At 38.5% G+C, this 15,621-nt stretch overlaps 1 protein-coding gene across 1 annotated transcript; it reads right to left on the bottom strand.

Annotated features, from left to right (window-relative positions):
- Nucleotides 1-1,664: 1,664 nt before the first annotated feature.
- LOC120320349 (olfactory receptor 14J1-like) lies at nt 1,665-4,643 on the bottom strand. Its single transcript, XM_039369970.1, has 2 exons — nt 4,567-4,643; nt 1,665-4,476 (listed from the first exon to the last, which is right to left on the bottom strand). The coding sequence occupies exon 2, from the start codon at nt 4,457-4,459 to the stop codon at nt 3,548-3,550; it is 912 nt and encodes a 303-aa protein (XP_039225904.1). The 5' UTR covers nt 4,460-4,476; nt 4,567-4,643; the 3' UTR covers nt 1,665-3,547.
- Nucleotides 4,644-15,621: the final 10,978 nt, after the last annotated feature.

A 15,621-nucleotide genomic window follows, 5' to 3' on the forward strand; every position in this document is an offset into this window, starting at 1 on the left:
TATTTAAGTTAATACAGTTCTTATTATATCAACTCAGTAAAAACATCATTATTACATTTATCAATAAATTTTAGCTTATATGTATTTTAATTATTGTTTACATTCAATCTTCATAAACAATCCATATGCTGTTATTATTTTTTCCCAATTTTTAGTTTCCAATCAATATTCCAAGTTAGCCTTTAATATTTATAATTTTCAGGCTTTAGGTAACCAAGAATTCCCTTATCTCAATCCATAACAGAATCTACAGTAATATCCAAAATACACATTATTGAATATAATCTTGTTCTATTTCCTAAATATTATCTATTTCTCACCATATTAAATCATCTACTTAATAATACGATATCCCCTTTAAGAAATCAAAACCATTATATATATTACCTGGGTTAATCAATAAATCAAACCTATTCATAATATTTTTTTCTTTTAGGTCTAATTTTTAAATATTAAACAGATAAAATCCTTATTTTCAATTAATTTGCCAAATATTTTAAATCTAATGACCAGAATTCCCCTTATCTCAACTTCTCCCTTTAACCCTCTAATTAATGATATGAAATCCCCTCTAATAAATCAAAACTCCAATTTTCTTCAGCCTTATTCTGGCTTTCTTCCTTTGCCATCTAGGCTTCCATATCAGTGCTTTTAGATAATCAAATAGATCTCCCTCTATTATTATAATTTTATATTATTATTATTTTTATTTGAAATAAAGGAGACCATTTAATTGCCATTTGTATTCATTAAGTTGTCTCCCTATTATTCCAATTCCCCATGATTGCCCTAATATGTTTATCTTCCATTCAATCTGTTCCTCTTCTTTCTCAGATTTCTTCTGATTTATATAGAAAGTCTTTTCCATTTTCAGTGTTGTCACTCCCTTTTCTGAATTTTCCATTAATTGTATTTGTTGGTCAATTGAGTCTGCTGTCTTAATATTTGATTGTTCCACTCTTCTGTTATCTTCTGTGTTGTTAGTTCTTTGCTTGTAATCAAAGTTTGGGTTTGTGTATCTAAGCTGGTGTCTTGATCTTTTACGTTAGGTCTTATTTTATCACAAACTGAAAGAATGGTTTCATGTATTGCTTTTAACATGGAAAGGATCATTTCCTGGTCTTCATACATCTCTTTTACATGTTTATAAATAGTCTTTATAGTAGAAAACATTTGTCAAGCAAGATTTTATAGTCCAAGGTATTTCATCATCTCATATAGTAACCAATATTCCTCAAATAAAGAGATAAGAAGACAATTCTCCACATATAACTCTGAAAGTCAGTAAAGGTTTACATTCACAGTTCAAGTAGGCCAGTTATGCCACCCAGCTGTTCTCTTACAGCTGAGTTTCTCACAGGTGGTGCCAAGGTCAGAAGAGTATTATCTAAGATCTGGGCTTCGAGCCAAGTCTCTTTTGGGAAATAAGTTGTAATACCAAACTTCACCACAAGATGTCACTGATGCCATTTAAGGTTTTTTAAATCCAAATTTTTTATAATCCTTTTTCCAATTTTATTTCTTTTTTGTAGTTAAAAGCAAAAGTCTCCAATAAAAATAGGAAAATTTTTGGTCCCCAAGTTTCCAGAACATATAAATCCAATTAGATTAAAGTTGTTCTTTTAGTGCTTTAATTCCCCTGGGTAGTCAGTTGCCGCTATTCTTAGAGGGTGGGATAGAAATTCCCTTCCCTTTCTCCTCACAGGGGGAAAGATACTTCAGGCAGCTTTTACAGGAAAAGGAAGTACTTAGAGTAAAAAGAAGATCAGATCTCATCCAGTTTCATCCGCGTTGCTTTCAAAGCGTTTGGTGGTAAGTTTGACTTCGACTGTCTGCAGCCTAGAGATGGGCCATATTACTATGGCCGGTCTTTCCTCCGCAGGTTTGGAGGGCTGCCCTGGATCTAGCAGAAGGGCTGCTGCCCTCCCGCGATCAAGCGGGGGTCCCCTCCTTGCTTGTCGCCCCTACAGGGCAACTTTTGACCCTTTCCAGGATCCACCAGTGGAGCGAAACTGAACACAGAAGATGGAGCTTACCTTCCAGTGGCCGCGACTGCTGCGATGGCAAACTGGAAGTCTGTACAACTTCTATAGCACTATTTCCAAAACAAAAAATAGATTGACTGCAAAGATAGGACATTTTATTTTTCAGGATACCATTACATCATCCCACAAAACTTAACTCTGCATGAAGAGAACAATGGAACCCCAATAAGCTGAAATGCTTGTGCTAAATTTTCACATTTGATTTTAACAAAACATTTGATTTTACCAAAAATTAGATTGACTACAAAGCTAGGACATTTTATTTTTCAGGATATCATTACATCATCCCATGAAACCATAACTCTGCATGAAACCCCAATAAACTGAAATGCTTTTGCTAGAGTACCAACAATGACGTTAACAAAATGTCTGCTTCTTCAATATGGGTAGGTATTCTGTCCTGAGAAAACATTTCTTTTGCCAGCAGCTTATTCAAACCAACAGCATTACTTTTTGAAAATATAAGAGGATGGTGCAAAGACTTTAAGTTGCAAAGTTATCTTGTAGAAATTCAGGGCAGATCCAGGTGATTTGTATTATAAATCTCAGGCACTCATAAATAATTTATAGCTAAAGGTGGCAGCTAGATTCCTGATGGGCCATCCCCACATCAAATAAGAAGAGCATTTATTCTGAAGTCTCCACTTCATTACCAGTAGGTTTTTGAATTCAATAGAAATATCAATAATTTTTAAAACCTTTATTGTGCAGCACAAGGATACCTTTAGCAACACATACAGTAGTGAATCAAATCTGTCCATCTGATCTTTTATGTAGAGATGCTTATTATGACTCCCATGACTTTTTCCTATTATGACTTCCTCACTCAGGAGGAAGGCCAGAAAGCAGGCTTTTTAAGTCATGATTTTTTACAGAATATTTTCTCTATGACATTATTTTACAGATACATTTCATCACTAGACTGTAGGGAGTTTGAAGACCGTTTAACCATTAACTCAGTTGTAATAAGGGAACAAGAACTTCAAAATACATATTAAATGTACAAGGAATAGTTATGTTTCTGCCTTTTTATTTATATATGCCTGTAAGATATGGGTGATTACCACATCATATGGATTTCCTAAAATTATTACAATTTACCAAATACCAATATAAGTCTTTCTTGAAGAATAATAAAAATAATAAAATAAATATTCTAAGCAGCATATTCAAACCAGCTTTAATATGTTTTTTATCTATTGGTTGCAGAAAAAAAAATTATCCAGTCTCATTCAATCAAATTTCACTATCATTTCCTTAGCTCATTTTTTTATTTAACTATTAATGTCTTGAGGCTGAAGAGTCATATAACAGACAATTGTCATAAAACCAATGTATAACAATTTTGGGTTGATAAATACATATAAATTAAATAAACTTACAAAATTAAGGGGATAAATGTCTCATAGTAAAATTTACCTCTCTTACTTGCTCTCTGATTTCTCTTCAAATTTTTATAAATAAATAAATAAATACACTGCTCATATTTCTTTAATACAAAATTACTTAAAATTAAGAAGTCTTGTAAGAACAATTTTAATCTGCTTATTTCTCATGCCATAAATCAATGGATTTAAAATGGGTGGAATAATGGAATACATTATTGTAATTATGAAATCAAGGTGTGAAGGACTGTCAGATATGGTCCTTAGGTAGGCAAAGCAGCCAGAAAATAAAAATATGGTGAGGATAATGAAGTGGGGAAGACAAGTGGAGAAGGCTTTTTCCCTTCCTTGAATAGAAGGGATTCTCAGTACAGCAGAGAAAATTTGAACGTAAGTAAGAACAATGAAGAAAAAACAACCCACTACCAATGTAGCAGTAAATACTACAATTCCAAATTCAGTTACATATAAACCAGAGCAAATAATTTTAAGTAGATGTGGAATTTCACAATAGAACTGGTTAATATTTTTAGAACAAAAAGGAGTAGTAAATGTTGCAACAGTGTGTAATGTAGTATTAAGGAAGCTGGCAACCCACACACTGCCAACCATTTTGATGCAAGCTGTCCTGTTCATGATCATTTCATATTGTAAAGGATTACAAATGGCAACATATCGATCATATGCCATAATAGTAAGGAGGGAAATACAATAGCTCAAAAAGAAGATTGATGAGAAAACTTGAACAATGCAGCCAGAATATGAAATATATCTGATATCCATAAGAGAATTGAAAATAGCTTTGGGGATAATGATTGTAGTAGAACCAATGTCTTGCATGGCTAAATTCATCAGGAAGAAGTACATAGGGCTGTGTAAGTGGTGGTCAAAAACAACTGCAATAATGATGAGAAGGTTCCCTGTTACTATCATTAAATACAGTATAAGTAATAGAATTCCATATGTAGTCTGTAGCTTCCAAATCTTTGAGAATTCCAAGAGTAGAAACCCAGATGTGTCATTATCCATTTTGAATCATGATATCCCTAAAATTAAAGGAGCTGTATTAAATGTTTTCTATTAAGATAATTTTGCGAAGATTTGAAGATAAACTATTCAAGGTTGAGTGAAATTACCTTAAATCCCTGCTTCTACAACCACATTCAATCTTCTGAGTAACAGCACAGCCACCTCACCCATCAATTGTCTTCTTTTAATTTAATGTTCTCTATGATGTCTCTTTTATTTAATACCACCAGTGCCTTACAAAAATAATTTGAAGTTTGTCCTAGGGATTTGTTTGTCCTAGGGATGTTTTGTTTCTAATTGAAAATATTAGCAATACCTGCCCCCCCTCCCCCCAAAAATGAATGGCTCACCCTCTTTAATCATGGAGATTTCTTCTTTTTCCTATTGTTTTGTTCAACCAACAGCAAAATGTTATGTTGTGAAGGCATCACTGAGATTTTGTTTAATTTATTTTCCATTTCCCTATAGTTTATCTGTTGGCATTGTTATAAAATCATTATGGACTGAAAAGTTTTCTGTACTCTTTTAAGCATGTCTCAAGAGTCTGTATTACTTTAGCTGAGTAATTCTGCAAGATAAAAACAAAGAAAAAGAAAAAGAAACGTGTCTAATTTGCAAAATTTAAGGAGAGAGTAGTTTATAGTAGCTGAAAACTACTACACTTATTACCAGTTTTTAAGTGATGGAAATATAAAATTACAGTCGACAGATATTTTGGAATGAAATTATTTTAATCACATAATTATATAGTTCTGTGCAAAACTGTTAGGCAGTTGTGCAAAAATGCTGTAAATTAATAATACTTCCAAAAATGGAAATGTTAATAGTTTATTTTTATCAATTAACAAAATGGAAAGTAAATGTACATAAAAGAAACACAAATCAAATCACTTGCACACTTGCATAAAGTCAGAGATTTTATAGGATTAGAGTCAGGTATATGATTAAACAGGTGCTAATGATCATCAATTTCATATGTAAATTAAAACACAGACAAGAATTGAAAAAGAAACAGCTGTGTAGTAGGCTTAAAACTGGATGAGGAATAGCCATACTCTGCTACTAAGGTGAGGTTGTGGAAGATAGTGTCATGGTTCCGATAGATTAAACCCATCAAAAAAACTTCCAGGCAAAATTTTTCCTTAAAGAACATTTTATACCTGAGTGGCTTTCAACAAAGGAAGCATTTGCTTATCCAAATCTGATTAATTATGACAAACTGGTCTGTTATAAAGACATGTTAGACAAAAAGGGAAAAATTAAGGACAGGCAAACTTAACAACTACAAGGTATTGACTTGACATGGTGGTTCTACTTGCAAATTCAAACAAAATACGAAAAAGATATAAAATCAACAGGTTTTTACAAAGAACAGACCCCATTGGATAAAATTTTGTTAAAAACAGATGAGAATTTGATTAAACTGGAAGATGGAAGAAGAACAAGTAAAAGAAATAATGATAGTATGGGTAAAAAACTTTGGATATTCTATAGATTTGGAAGACTGGCAAAAACTTTGGGATAAAAATATTAAGCTTACAAAAGTGGTAGCATATAAAGAAAACTTATAAAATATGTTTTATAGATGGCATATGACACCAGTTCGCTTAGCGAAAATGTTTAAAAATGTTTCGGATATCTGTTGGAAATATAAACAACAGCCAGGCACTTATTACCATGCCTGGTGGACATGCCCTATCGCTAAGAAATATTGGTCTAAGATCCACAGATGGTTAGAAAAAATGATGAAACTACAGATAGAATTTAAACCAGAATTGTTTTTGTTAGGAATATTAAGACCTAATTATGGCAAAGAGAATGACTACTTGATATTGCATGTTTTAACTGCTGCAAGGATAGTATTTGCCCAATTTTGGGAAAATGAGAATTTACCATCTGACCAGATTATTATTACCAAAATTTTAGAGTGTGCAGAAATGGATAGACTAACATTAGAAATGAAAGAAAAAGATGATTCAATTTATTTTAGAATTTTTAGAAATTTTTTTATAAATGGTTAGAGACACGTTAGAACTTGAAGGATTCAATATTTTATAAGAGATGACTGATTTTTAATCGAGTTCTAACTAACATTTTGATGATATGATTACTTTTCCTGATTCACTGATTTTCATTTGTTATTTTTGATTGTTAGGATTTTTTTGAGATTTTATTAGTAGTGTTTATTTAATAGATCAACGTATTTGTTTACTAATTGTTTTTAATATGTTACAGTCTAAGCTTTGTTAAAAATGGTTGAATATGATATTTACTCATTATTATGATCTGGATGGTTGCTTGTTTGTTGAAATATGTGATTGCACCTATCCTTATTTTACCCTAATTCCTTATTTCCTTCCCCTCCCCCTTTCCTTCTACCCCTCCCTTTACCATACCTGTATTGTTCCTATTTTTCCTCATCTATATAAACTTAATAAAATTTTGTTAAAAAAAAAACATTTTATTCGGGAAATAAAGTATCATCAGTACATAGTTGAACCCCAAAACTAAATTCCCTTCCCCCAGATACAAAGTAACAAAGTACAATTCCCACCCCCAATAAACTGTCATAAATCACATTCCCCAATTAGTTAAAAGTGCAGGCTTTCTCCCCAGCTCCTCAGCCTGCCAAAGTGTTATCAGCTTGTCCTTGGGATCCCACGGCAGCATTACTGTTATGGCTAGCTGAGCTTTCATTCCAACCCTGCCCTGCTGCACCTGATTTCTAAAAGCAAGAAAAAGCATAATAATGGAGAAGAGAAAATGGCTGCATTTTCATCAGTTGTCAAAGCGGGAACATCCAATGTTAGCAGCGTTGACAGATAGTTTCAGAGGTCATACACCATGGCAAAACTAAGCATAGGAACAAGACAAAAGGTAATTATACTGCATCTCAATGTTCTCCTGTAGGCAAAGATTTCAAAGCAGACTGGGGTTTCAAGATGTGCTGCTCAACCTCTTTCGAAGAGGGCAATGTTAAGGACTGTAGACACAGTGGTTAGACAAGGAAAATTAATGCAGTAGATGAAAGACACACCATGCTTATTTCCTTTAGACATTGGAAGATATTTAGCAGTGCCATCAGCACAGAACTGGCAGAAATCAGTGACACCTAGGTATACCTACCTACTGCCCAGAGACAAAAGTGGTCTTCATGGAAGTATTGTAGCCAAAAAAACCATACCTCCAAGATGAAAACAAGGCTAAGGAACTCAACTAGGTATGAAAACATAGGAACTGGAGTAAAAACTGTTATTAAATACAGTATAAGTAATAGAATTCCATGGTCTGTAGCTTCCAAAATTTTGAGAATTCCAAGAGTAGAAACCCAGATGTGTCATTATCTGTTGTGTCCTGAGCCTGCAAAGGCAGGCTTGGGACGTTGCAATGGTCCCGGGCAGTTGCAAGCTGCCCAGGACCAGACTGAGTGGCACTGGCTTCGTGCGCATGCACGAGGCGCAGAAGCATGCCAGAATATTACCTTTTTTGCCCAGGGATTCTATTAAAGGAATCAGAGAGGCCTGCGAGCCTCAGAGCTGTAACGGAGAGAGAACTACTGAAATAAAAGGCTGTTGGAATTACAGAATGTGCTCTATTCTTTCGCCGTTGACTCGAGGACTCAACACTGGTGACGAAGGTGGGATAGCTTACAAAAACAAAAAAGAAGAATTGTAAGCTTACCCCAAGAGTCCTGGAGAGAGGAAGACAGCATTAAACTCAGCACCTGGCCTGCCAGTACAGCGTCGCTGGAGGTAAGCTGGCTGATAGACCCCTTCCTAACATAGAAGCAAGAATGGCGAAGATAGGGAGACTGTCTGAATTCGATGTCACTCACCCAGAAAGATGGGAGTCTTATGTTGCCAGAGTAGAAAATTACTTTAGAGTAAATCAAGTAAGAGAAGATGGCTTGAATGCCGCTACTTTGCTGTGTGTCTGTGGTCAAGATCCATTTGAAATTGCAGAAAATTTGGCAGCCTCTGCTCCTCTTGAATCTGTCACTTACACAGATTTAAAAAAGTTATTGAAGGAACATTTTCAGCCCAAGTTGTCTGTTATTGCATGGAGACACACTTTTGAACAGAGGGATCAAAGAGCTGGTGAATCAGCTAAAGAATACATTGCAGCCTTGAGAAGAGCAGCTAACCCTTGTGATTTTAAAGATTTAGAAGAAAGGTTGAGAGACCGATTTGTATGTGGGCTTAGGAACAGAGACTTGCAACAGAGACTCTTTGCAAAAGAGGACATTTCATTCCAAGATGCCTTGAGAGAAGTCACTGCAGAAGAGGCAGCAAGGGGGAGGCAATCAAGAATATGAGGCCTATCAGGAACAGCCCAGAAGCTGTCTCCGTGCACCATGAGGGAATCCAGGAGAGCTCGGAGGAAGATCCTGAAGATGAGGTGGATCATCTCTACCCAGCCAGAGAAAGGAAACAGAAGGAAGGCAAAGAAAAGTCTTCAGCTGTACCCAAGTGCTTCGGGTGTGGAGGTCACCACAAGAGGACCGACTGCAGGTTCCATTCTGCAATCTGTAGAGCATATGGAAAGCAAGGCCACATAGCAGCTGTGTGTCTGGGCTGTCAGAAGGTACAACCCTGAGAAGAATTACATCTGAAAGGTACCAGAGTCCCCAGCCAAAACAGGGTGGGTTTCTGTGCATCACGTAGAAGCATTTAGAGGAAAGGCACACACAGGCAACTTAAAAAGAAACTGTCACTTAAGGTGAAGTTGCAAGGAGTTCCATTGGTTATGGAACTGGACACTGGGTCTGCCCTTTCAATCATTTCTATTCACACTTTCAGAAAAATTTGCTCTAGCAGTGGGTTCCAGGCCAAGCTTAGGCCATCCAATATAGTATTGACAGACTTCCAAAATTCCAAGGTGTGTGTTAAGGGGGAGGCCACCCTTAAAGTACAATACAAGGATTTTGAAGGTCCATTAGATGTATTGGTAGCTGGGGGTGAACGAATGAGTCTCATTGGACTCGATTGGTTTGAGGCCTTGGGAATACAAGTTACAGGGCTACACAATTTGCAAACATTAGGTTTACAAGAAGTCTGCAAAGAATTTGCACATGTTTTCAGCCCCCAGATGGGACCATACAAAGGCCCCCCAGTTTCCTTGAAACTGGACCCCACTGTCACTCCCATTAGGGTGAAAGCAAGGAGAGTACCCTTTGCTTTGAAAGGAAAAATTGATATTGAATTGGACAAATTGATTCAGTAAGGTGTTTTAGAACCTGTTGACTCAAGTCCATGGGAAACTCCCATAGTCACGCCTCTCAAGGCTAATGGGGACATTTGCATCTGTGCAGATTACAAATGCACACTGAACAAGGCATTGCAACAGCATGCATATCCTGTACCTGTAGTCAGCCACATTTTGGCCTCCCTCAAAGGGGGGCATGTTTTTGCAAAGCCGGATTTAGCACAGGCCTATCAACAGTTACCTGTTGATGAAGCTGCTGCTGAACCACAGACTATTGTAACTCATAGGGGGACATTCAAAGTCAAAAGACTACAATTTGGAATAAATGTAGCTCCTAGAATTTTCCAAAGTGTAATGGAAAACACCCTGAGAGGTATACCAGGGGTTTGCCCCTATTTTGATGACATCCTTATAGCAGGAGAATCCACTCAAAATTTAGCTGAAAGATTGAGGGCTGTTCTGCTGCGTTTCAGGAAAACAGGTCTCAAACTTAAAAAAGACAAATGCAAAATTGGAGTGTCTTCTACAGATTTCCTGAGATTCAGAATAGATGCCTGGGGTATTCACCCTGCTGAGTCTAAATTAAAGGCTATACTGCAAGCTCCTAGGCCTAAGTCTAAAGCTGAGTTACAAGCTTTTCTGGGCCTCTTGAATTTTTACAATGGATTCGTACCTAACAAAACTAATGTAGCAGAGCCACTTCATAGACTCTTAGACAAACAGACAGTGTGGCAGTGGTCACAAGCATATGAAGAAAGCTTCAATGAGGTCAAGGCCTTACTTACTTACTTACTTACTTACTTAAATGATGTGCTTGTACACTTTAATGAAACTCTTCCTGTGTGCATCAGTTGTGATGCTTCCCCTTATGGGGTGGGAGCTGTACTTAGCCATTTAAGAACTGATGGAACTTAGGTTCCTGTTGCATATTACTCCAGAACTTTGTCCTCTGCTGAGTGAAATTACACTCAGATAGACAGAGAAGCCTTGACCATTGTTGCTGGAATTAAAAAAAAATCCATAATTTTCTATATGGCAGACACTTCACAGTCTATACTGTGGTCTGGCTTCTGGTTTGTGGTCGTGCCTCATCATCAGTGTGGCTTTGGGTTTGCTTTTTGCTTGGATGTGTGGTGGTGACATCCTGTGTGGTTTTTGTGAGTGTGGGTCTGGTGTCATTTTTTGTGTTAGGGAGTCATTTCTCAATAAGGGCGGGTTTCCAAATGGCTGGTAGGTGGGAGGTATCATCTCGTTTGTTCATGGTGTGTGGGTGTTTTTCTATCTCAATGGCTTCTCTGATTATTCTGTTATTAAAATGTTCAGTTTTGGCGATAGTTCTGGTCTTTTTAAAGTCAATTTCATGTCCTGTGATTTTAAAGTGTTGAATCAGGGAAGAAGTTGGTTCCTCTTTTTTGACTGAGTTCTTATGTTCTTCAATGCGTGCACTTATTCTTCTGTTGGTTTGTCCGATGTATGTGTGGACAAGTGGTGCATGGGATTTCGTATACTCCTTGATTTTCTAATTCAATTTTATCTTTGGGGTTTCTTAGGATGGTGGATATTTTTCTGTTTGGGCAGAATGCTATCTTAATGTTGTGTTTGTGGAGGATCTTACTGATTCTGTCTGTGGTGCCTTTTATGTAAGGGAGGAGGGCTTTGCCGTTTTCTTGTTCTCTGTCTTGGGTTTTAGTGGGGGTTTCTTTTTGGATTAGTTTGGTACTCTTATTTCTTTGGAATCCATTGGATGTAAGTACATTGGTGAGAGTGTGTAGTTCAGTTTTTAGGTGTTGTTCATCAGCTAAGCATTTTGTTCTAGAGATGAGTGTCTTGGCTACGGAGTTGATCTGTGCTGGGTAGTGGTGTGAGAGAGCATGCAGATAGCCTCCTCACATTTCACCTCAAACTCAGCAACAACATCCACCCCGCACTTTGGGACAAATCCAAACAACTCGCCATCTGGAGAGCCAAAACACAGACCACCCTCAAGTCAGACACACACACCAACAAACTCCAAAGACTACAAGAATGCCAGAACCAAACCCCTCCTCCCTCACAGCCACACATGAAACAAACAGTGCATAACATCTCAGATAGAATCCTCACCAAAGCCAAAACCAATGTCCTTTCCAAAGGATTCAACTTTGCAGTCGCTCCCAAACACATCCCCACTGAAACCATTATATGTGGAGTTGAAACCAGCCTGACCAAAATCAACCCCGACGATGCTAACAGAATCAGACTCGAAATCACCAACATCCTCTGCACCAGCAAGCTACCCAAAAGCAACTTACCCAAAGAGGAACAGACAGCACTACGTAACCTGAAAGAAGACACCAGCATAATATTTCTAGCAGACAAGGGCAATGCCATGGTGGTTATGAACACATCTGACCACCAAACCAAATTAACCAACCTACTCCAAGACTCTACATATAAACCCCTAAACACAGATCCCACCACCTACCTGGAAAAAACCACCAGATCCAAAATAAAAGCCTCCCCCATTAGCAAAGAGATCCAGCAAAGAATCATTCCCAGAGAGAAATCATCCAGATGCCCTAAGCTCTATGGACTCCCCAAGATACACAAAGAAGGAACCCCACTTAGACCCGTAGTCAGCTCCATAGGCTCACCTCTACAAAACCTATCCAAATTTTTCACCAAACAACTACAGCCCTATGCAGAATCCATCAACTCACATGTAAAAAAATCATTCCATTTTTTAGAGATCATAAAGAAACAAAACTTACAGCCCAGCGACCTACTAGTGAGCTTCGATGTCATATCCTTGTTCACCCGAGTGCCAATCAAAGAAGCCTTGACAGCTATCCAAAACAAATATAACCCCCCAAAACACATCCTAGATCTGATCAACCATTGTCTATCCAACACATACTTCATCTATAACAGACAAAAATACAAACAAATAGAAGGAGCACCCATGGGATCACCCCTCTCACCTATCATTGCCAACCTCTACTTGGAACACATTGAAACCCAAGCTCTAGAAAAATCTGAACACAAACCCAAACTCTGGCTCAGATATGTAGACAACACCTTCATAATCTGGCCATAGGGGAAAGAAAAACTGGACAACTTCCTCATACACCTCAACAGCCTACACCCCAAAATACAGTTCACCATGGAAACAGAAGCTAATAACCAACTTCCCTTCCTAGATGTCTTAGTCTACAAGAAATCCAATGGCTCCCTAGGACACACCATCTACCAGAAGAAAACACACACAAACCTCTATCTGCACGCTCTCTCACACCACCACCCAGCACAGATCAACTCCATAGCCAAGACACTCATCTCTAGAACAAAACGCTTAGCTGATGAACAACACCTAAAAACCAAACTACACACTCTCACTAATGTACTTACATCCAATGGATTCCAACGAAATAAGATTACCAAACTAATCCAAAAAGAAACCCCCACTAAAACCCAAGACAGAGAACAAGAAAACGGCAAAGCCCTCCTCTCTTACATCAAAGGCACCACAGACAGAATCAGTAAGATCTTCCCTGGTCCAACACCTTAAAATCACAGGATATGAAATTGACTTTAAAAAGACCAGAACTATCGACAAAACTGAACATTTTAATAACAGAATAATCAGAGAAGCCATCAAGATAGAAAAATGCCCACACAGCATGAACAAACGAGATGATACCTCCCGCCTACCAGCCATTTGGAAACCCGCCCTTATTGACAAATGACTCCCTAACACAAAAAATGACACCAGACCCACACTCACAAAAACTACACAGGATGTCACCACCACACATGCAAGCAAAAGGCAAACCCAAAGCCACACCGATAATGAGGCATGACCACAAACCAGAAGCTAGACCACAGCTGCATCATTAGCCACTCTAAACCCTCCAATCCATACATGAAGCAAACTGACACCCACTATGAAGATGATGCACGACCACAAACACGAAGCCCAAAAATAGCAATGAAGCTCACCATTTTATACCCCCTGCAACTCAGACTAACCTGAGCACAACAAAGCCCCCACCCAAACAGAACACTCCCCTAGCCAATCAGAGCACAGCCAACCCCCCAGCCAATCAGAGCACAGCCAAGCTCCTAACCAATCAGAACACACCTCCATCCAATCAGAACACAGCCAAGCTCTCATCCAATCAGTTCATACCCCCACTGGCAGTTAAAAGGAGGAAACAGCTACAATCACACATTGCTCCTAGAAGCACGAAGCCGAAAGCACCAGCCTGAAGATGACAAATGAGATTTCGTTGAAATGTCGCCAAGACACTTCCAATTTTACGTGGGAGAAAACCCGAATAACTAAAGACCTCAGAAAACACACACACACACACACACACACACACACACACACACACACACACACACACACATATATATATATATATATATATATATATATATATATGTCCTTAATGGTTGTAAAAATACGAATCCCAGGCATATTTGTTCAATAATGCAATCTTCGATCTCCGGGAAGAATATAATCTAGTTATTTATTGTTAAAACAATATTTAAAACAATAAAAACAGTTATATACAAAGTTAAAAACAACTTAGTTTTCGCTGGTCCTCTGCCAGCGTCCTCAGAGTGAGGCTCTGGGGGTGGGGAAGTTCTTTTTATCCCGTTGCTGATCTAACTGCTTGCTCATTGCTCGTGTGACAGGGCCACTCTTCCTGATTGCCTGTAACTGCCTGTAACTGTAACCCGCCCTCTCTTATTGCACTCCAATTTTGCATTTTGCTCTGTCATCCTTGTCAAGCCTCCTCCTCCCTGTACCGTTGTTACTGATATACTCTCCAATCGCTCTTTCCTACTCATTTATTTATTTATTTATTTATTTATTTATTTATTTATTTATTTATGAGACTTATATACCGCTTTAAGTGCAAGCACTCTCTAAGCCAGTGGTTCTCAACCTTTCTAATGCCGTGACCCCATAATACAGTTCCCCATGTTGTGGTGACCCCCAAGTGGGTGTGGCCACCAATAAGAGGGAGTAGGTCAGCTAGGGAAAAGGGAAAAAAATGGCGGACAGCGTGGTTTGGCGACCCCCGTGAAATGGTCGTTCGAACCCAAATGGGGTCCCGACCCACAGGTTGAGAACCACTGCTCTAAGCGGTGTACACCAGTAAGCAATGTATATATATATATATATTTTACATTGCCCCCAACAATCTGGGTCCTCATTTTACCTACCTCGGAAGGATGGAAGGCTGAGTCAACCTTGAACCGGTGAGATTTGAACCATTGACCTGCTGAACACAGTCAGCTAAAGTGGCCTGCAGTACTGCACTCTAACTGCTGCGCCACCTCGGCTCATTGCAGGGTGCACCTTCCGATCTGGTATTACAAGAGTTCTGCCATGGGGTTTTCCCTTTTTATTCTCCTTGTTTGTCTGCTGGTCTGCCTGCTGTTTTTGCGTTCCATTATCTATTCCTATCCCATCTCCCTCCTCCGATTGTTCTCCTCTCCTGACCTGCCATTCTATGTACCCTTTCTGCCTTCCGTCATCCATTCTTATCAATCCTCCCTTCTCCAATTTTTCCCCTTCCCTATCCTGCCTGCCTATCTCCAGTCCTTCTCTCCTCCTGGTCTGCTGGTCTACCTGCTGTTCCTTTTTCCCATCATCCCTTCTTATCAATCCTCCTCTCTCCAGTTCCCCCCCCCCCGGTCTGCCGATCTCCTTGCTGTTCCGGTCTTCTATCATCCATTCCTGTCCCTCTTTCCTTCCCCAGTTTTTCTCCCTCCCCAACCTGCTGGTCTACCTGCCATTACTGTCTTTCTTTCTCCAGTTTTCCTCTATCCGTACCCTGCCAGTCCTGCCTTTCATCATCCATTCCTATCAATCCTCCCTTCTCCAACCCTCTAACCTGCTGATCCACATATTGCTCCTGCCTCCCGTCATCTATTTCTATCGATGTTCCCCTACTCAATTT

This window comes from Crotalus tigris, unplaced genomic scaffold (genome assembly GCF_016545835.1).
Source record: "Crotalus tigris isolate CLP2741 ecotype Arizona unplaced genomic scaffold, ASM1654583v1 scf7180000021329.891317, whole genome shotgun sequence".
Classification (NCBI taxonomy): Eukaryota; Metazoa; Chordata; class Lepidosauria; order Squamata; family Viperidae; genus Crotalus; species Crotalus tigris.

Coding starts and splice junctions, on each gene's coding strand:
- LOC120320349 (XM_039369970.1), bottom strand. CDS start 4,459: ATGGATAATGACACATCTGGGTTTCTACTCTTGGAATTCTCAAAGATT.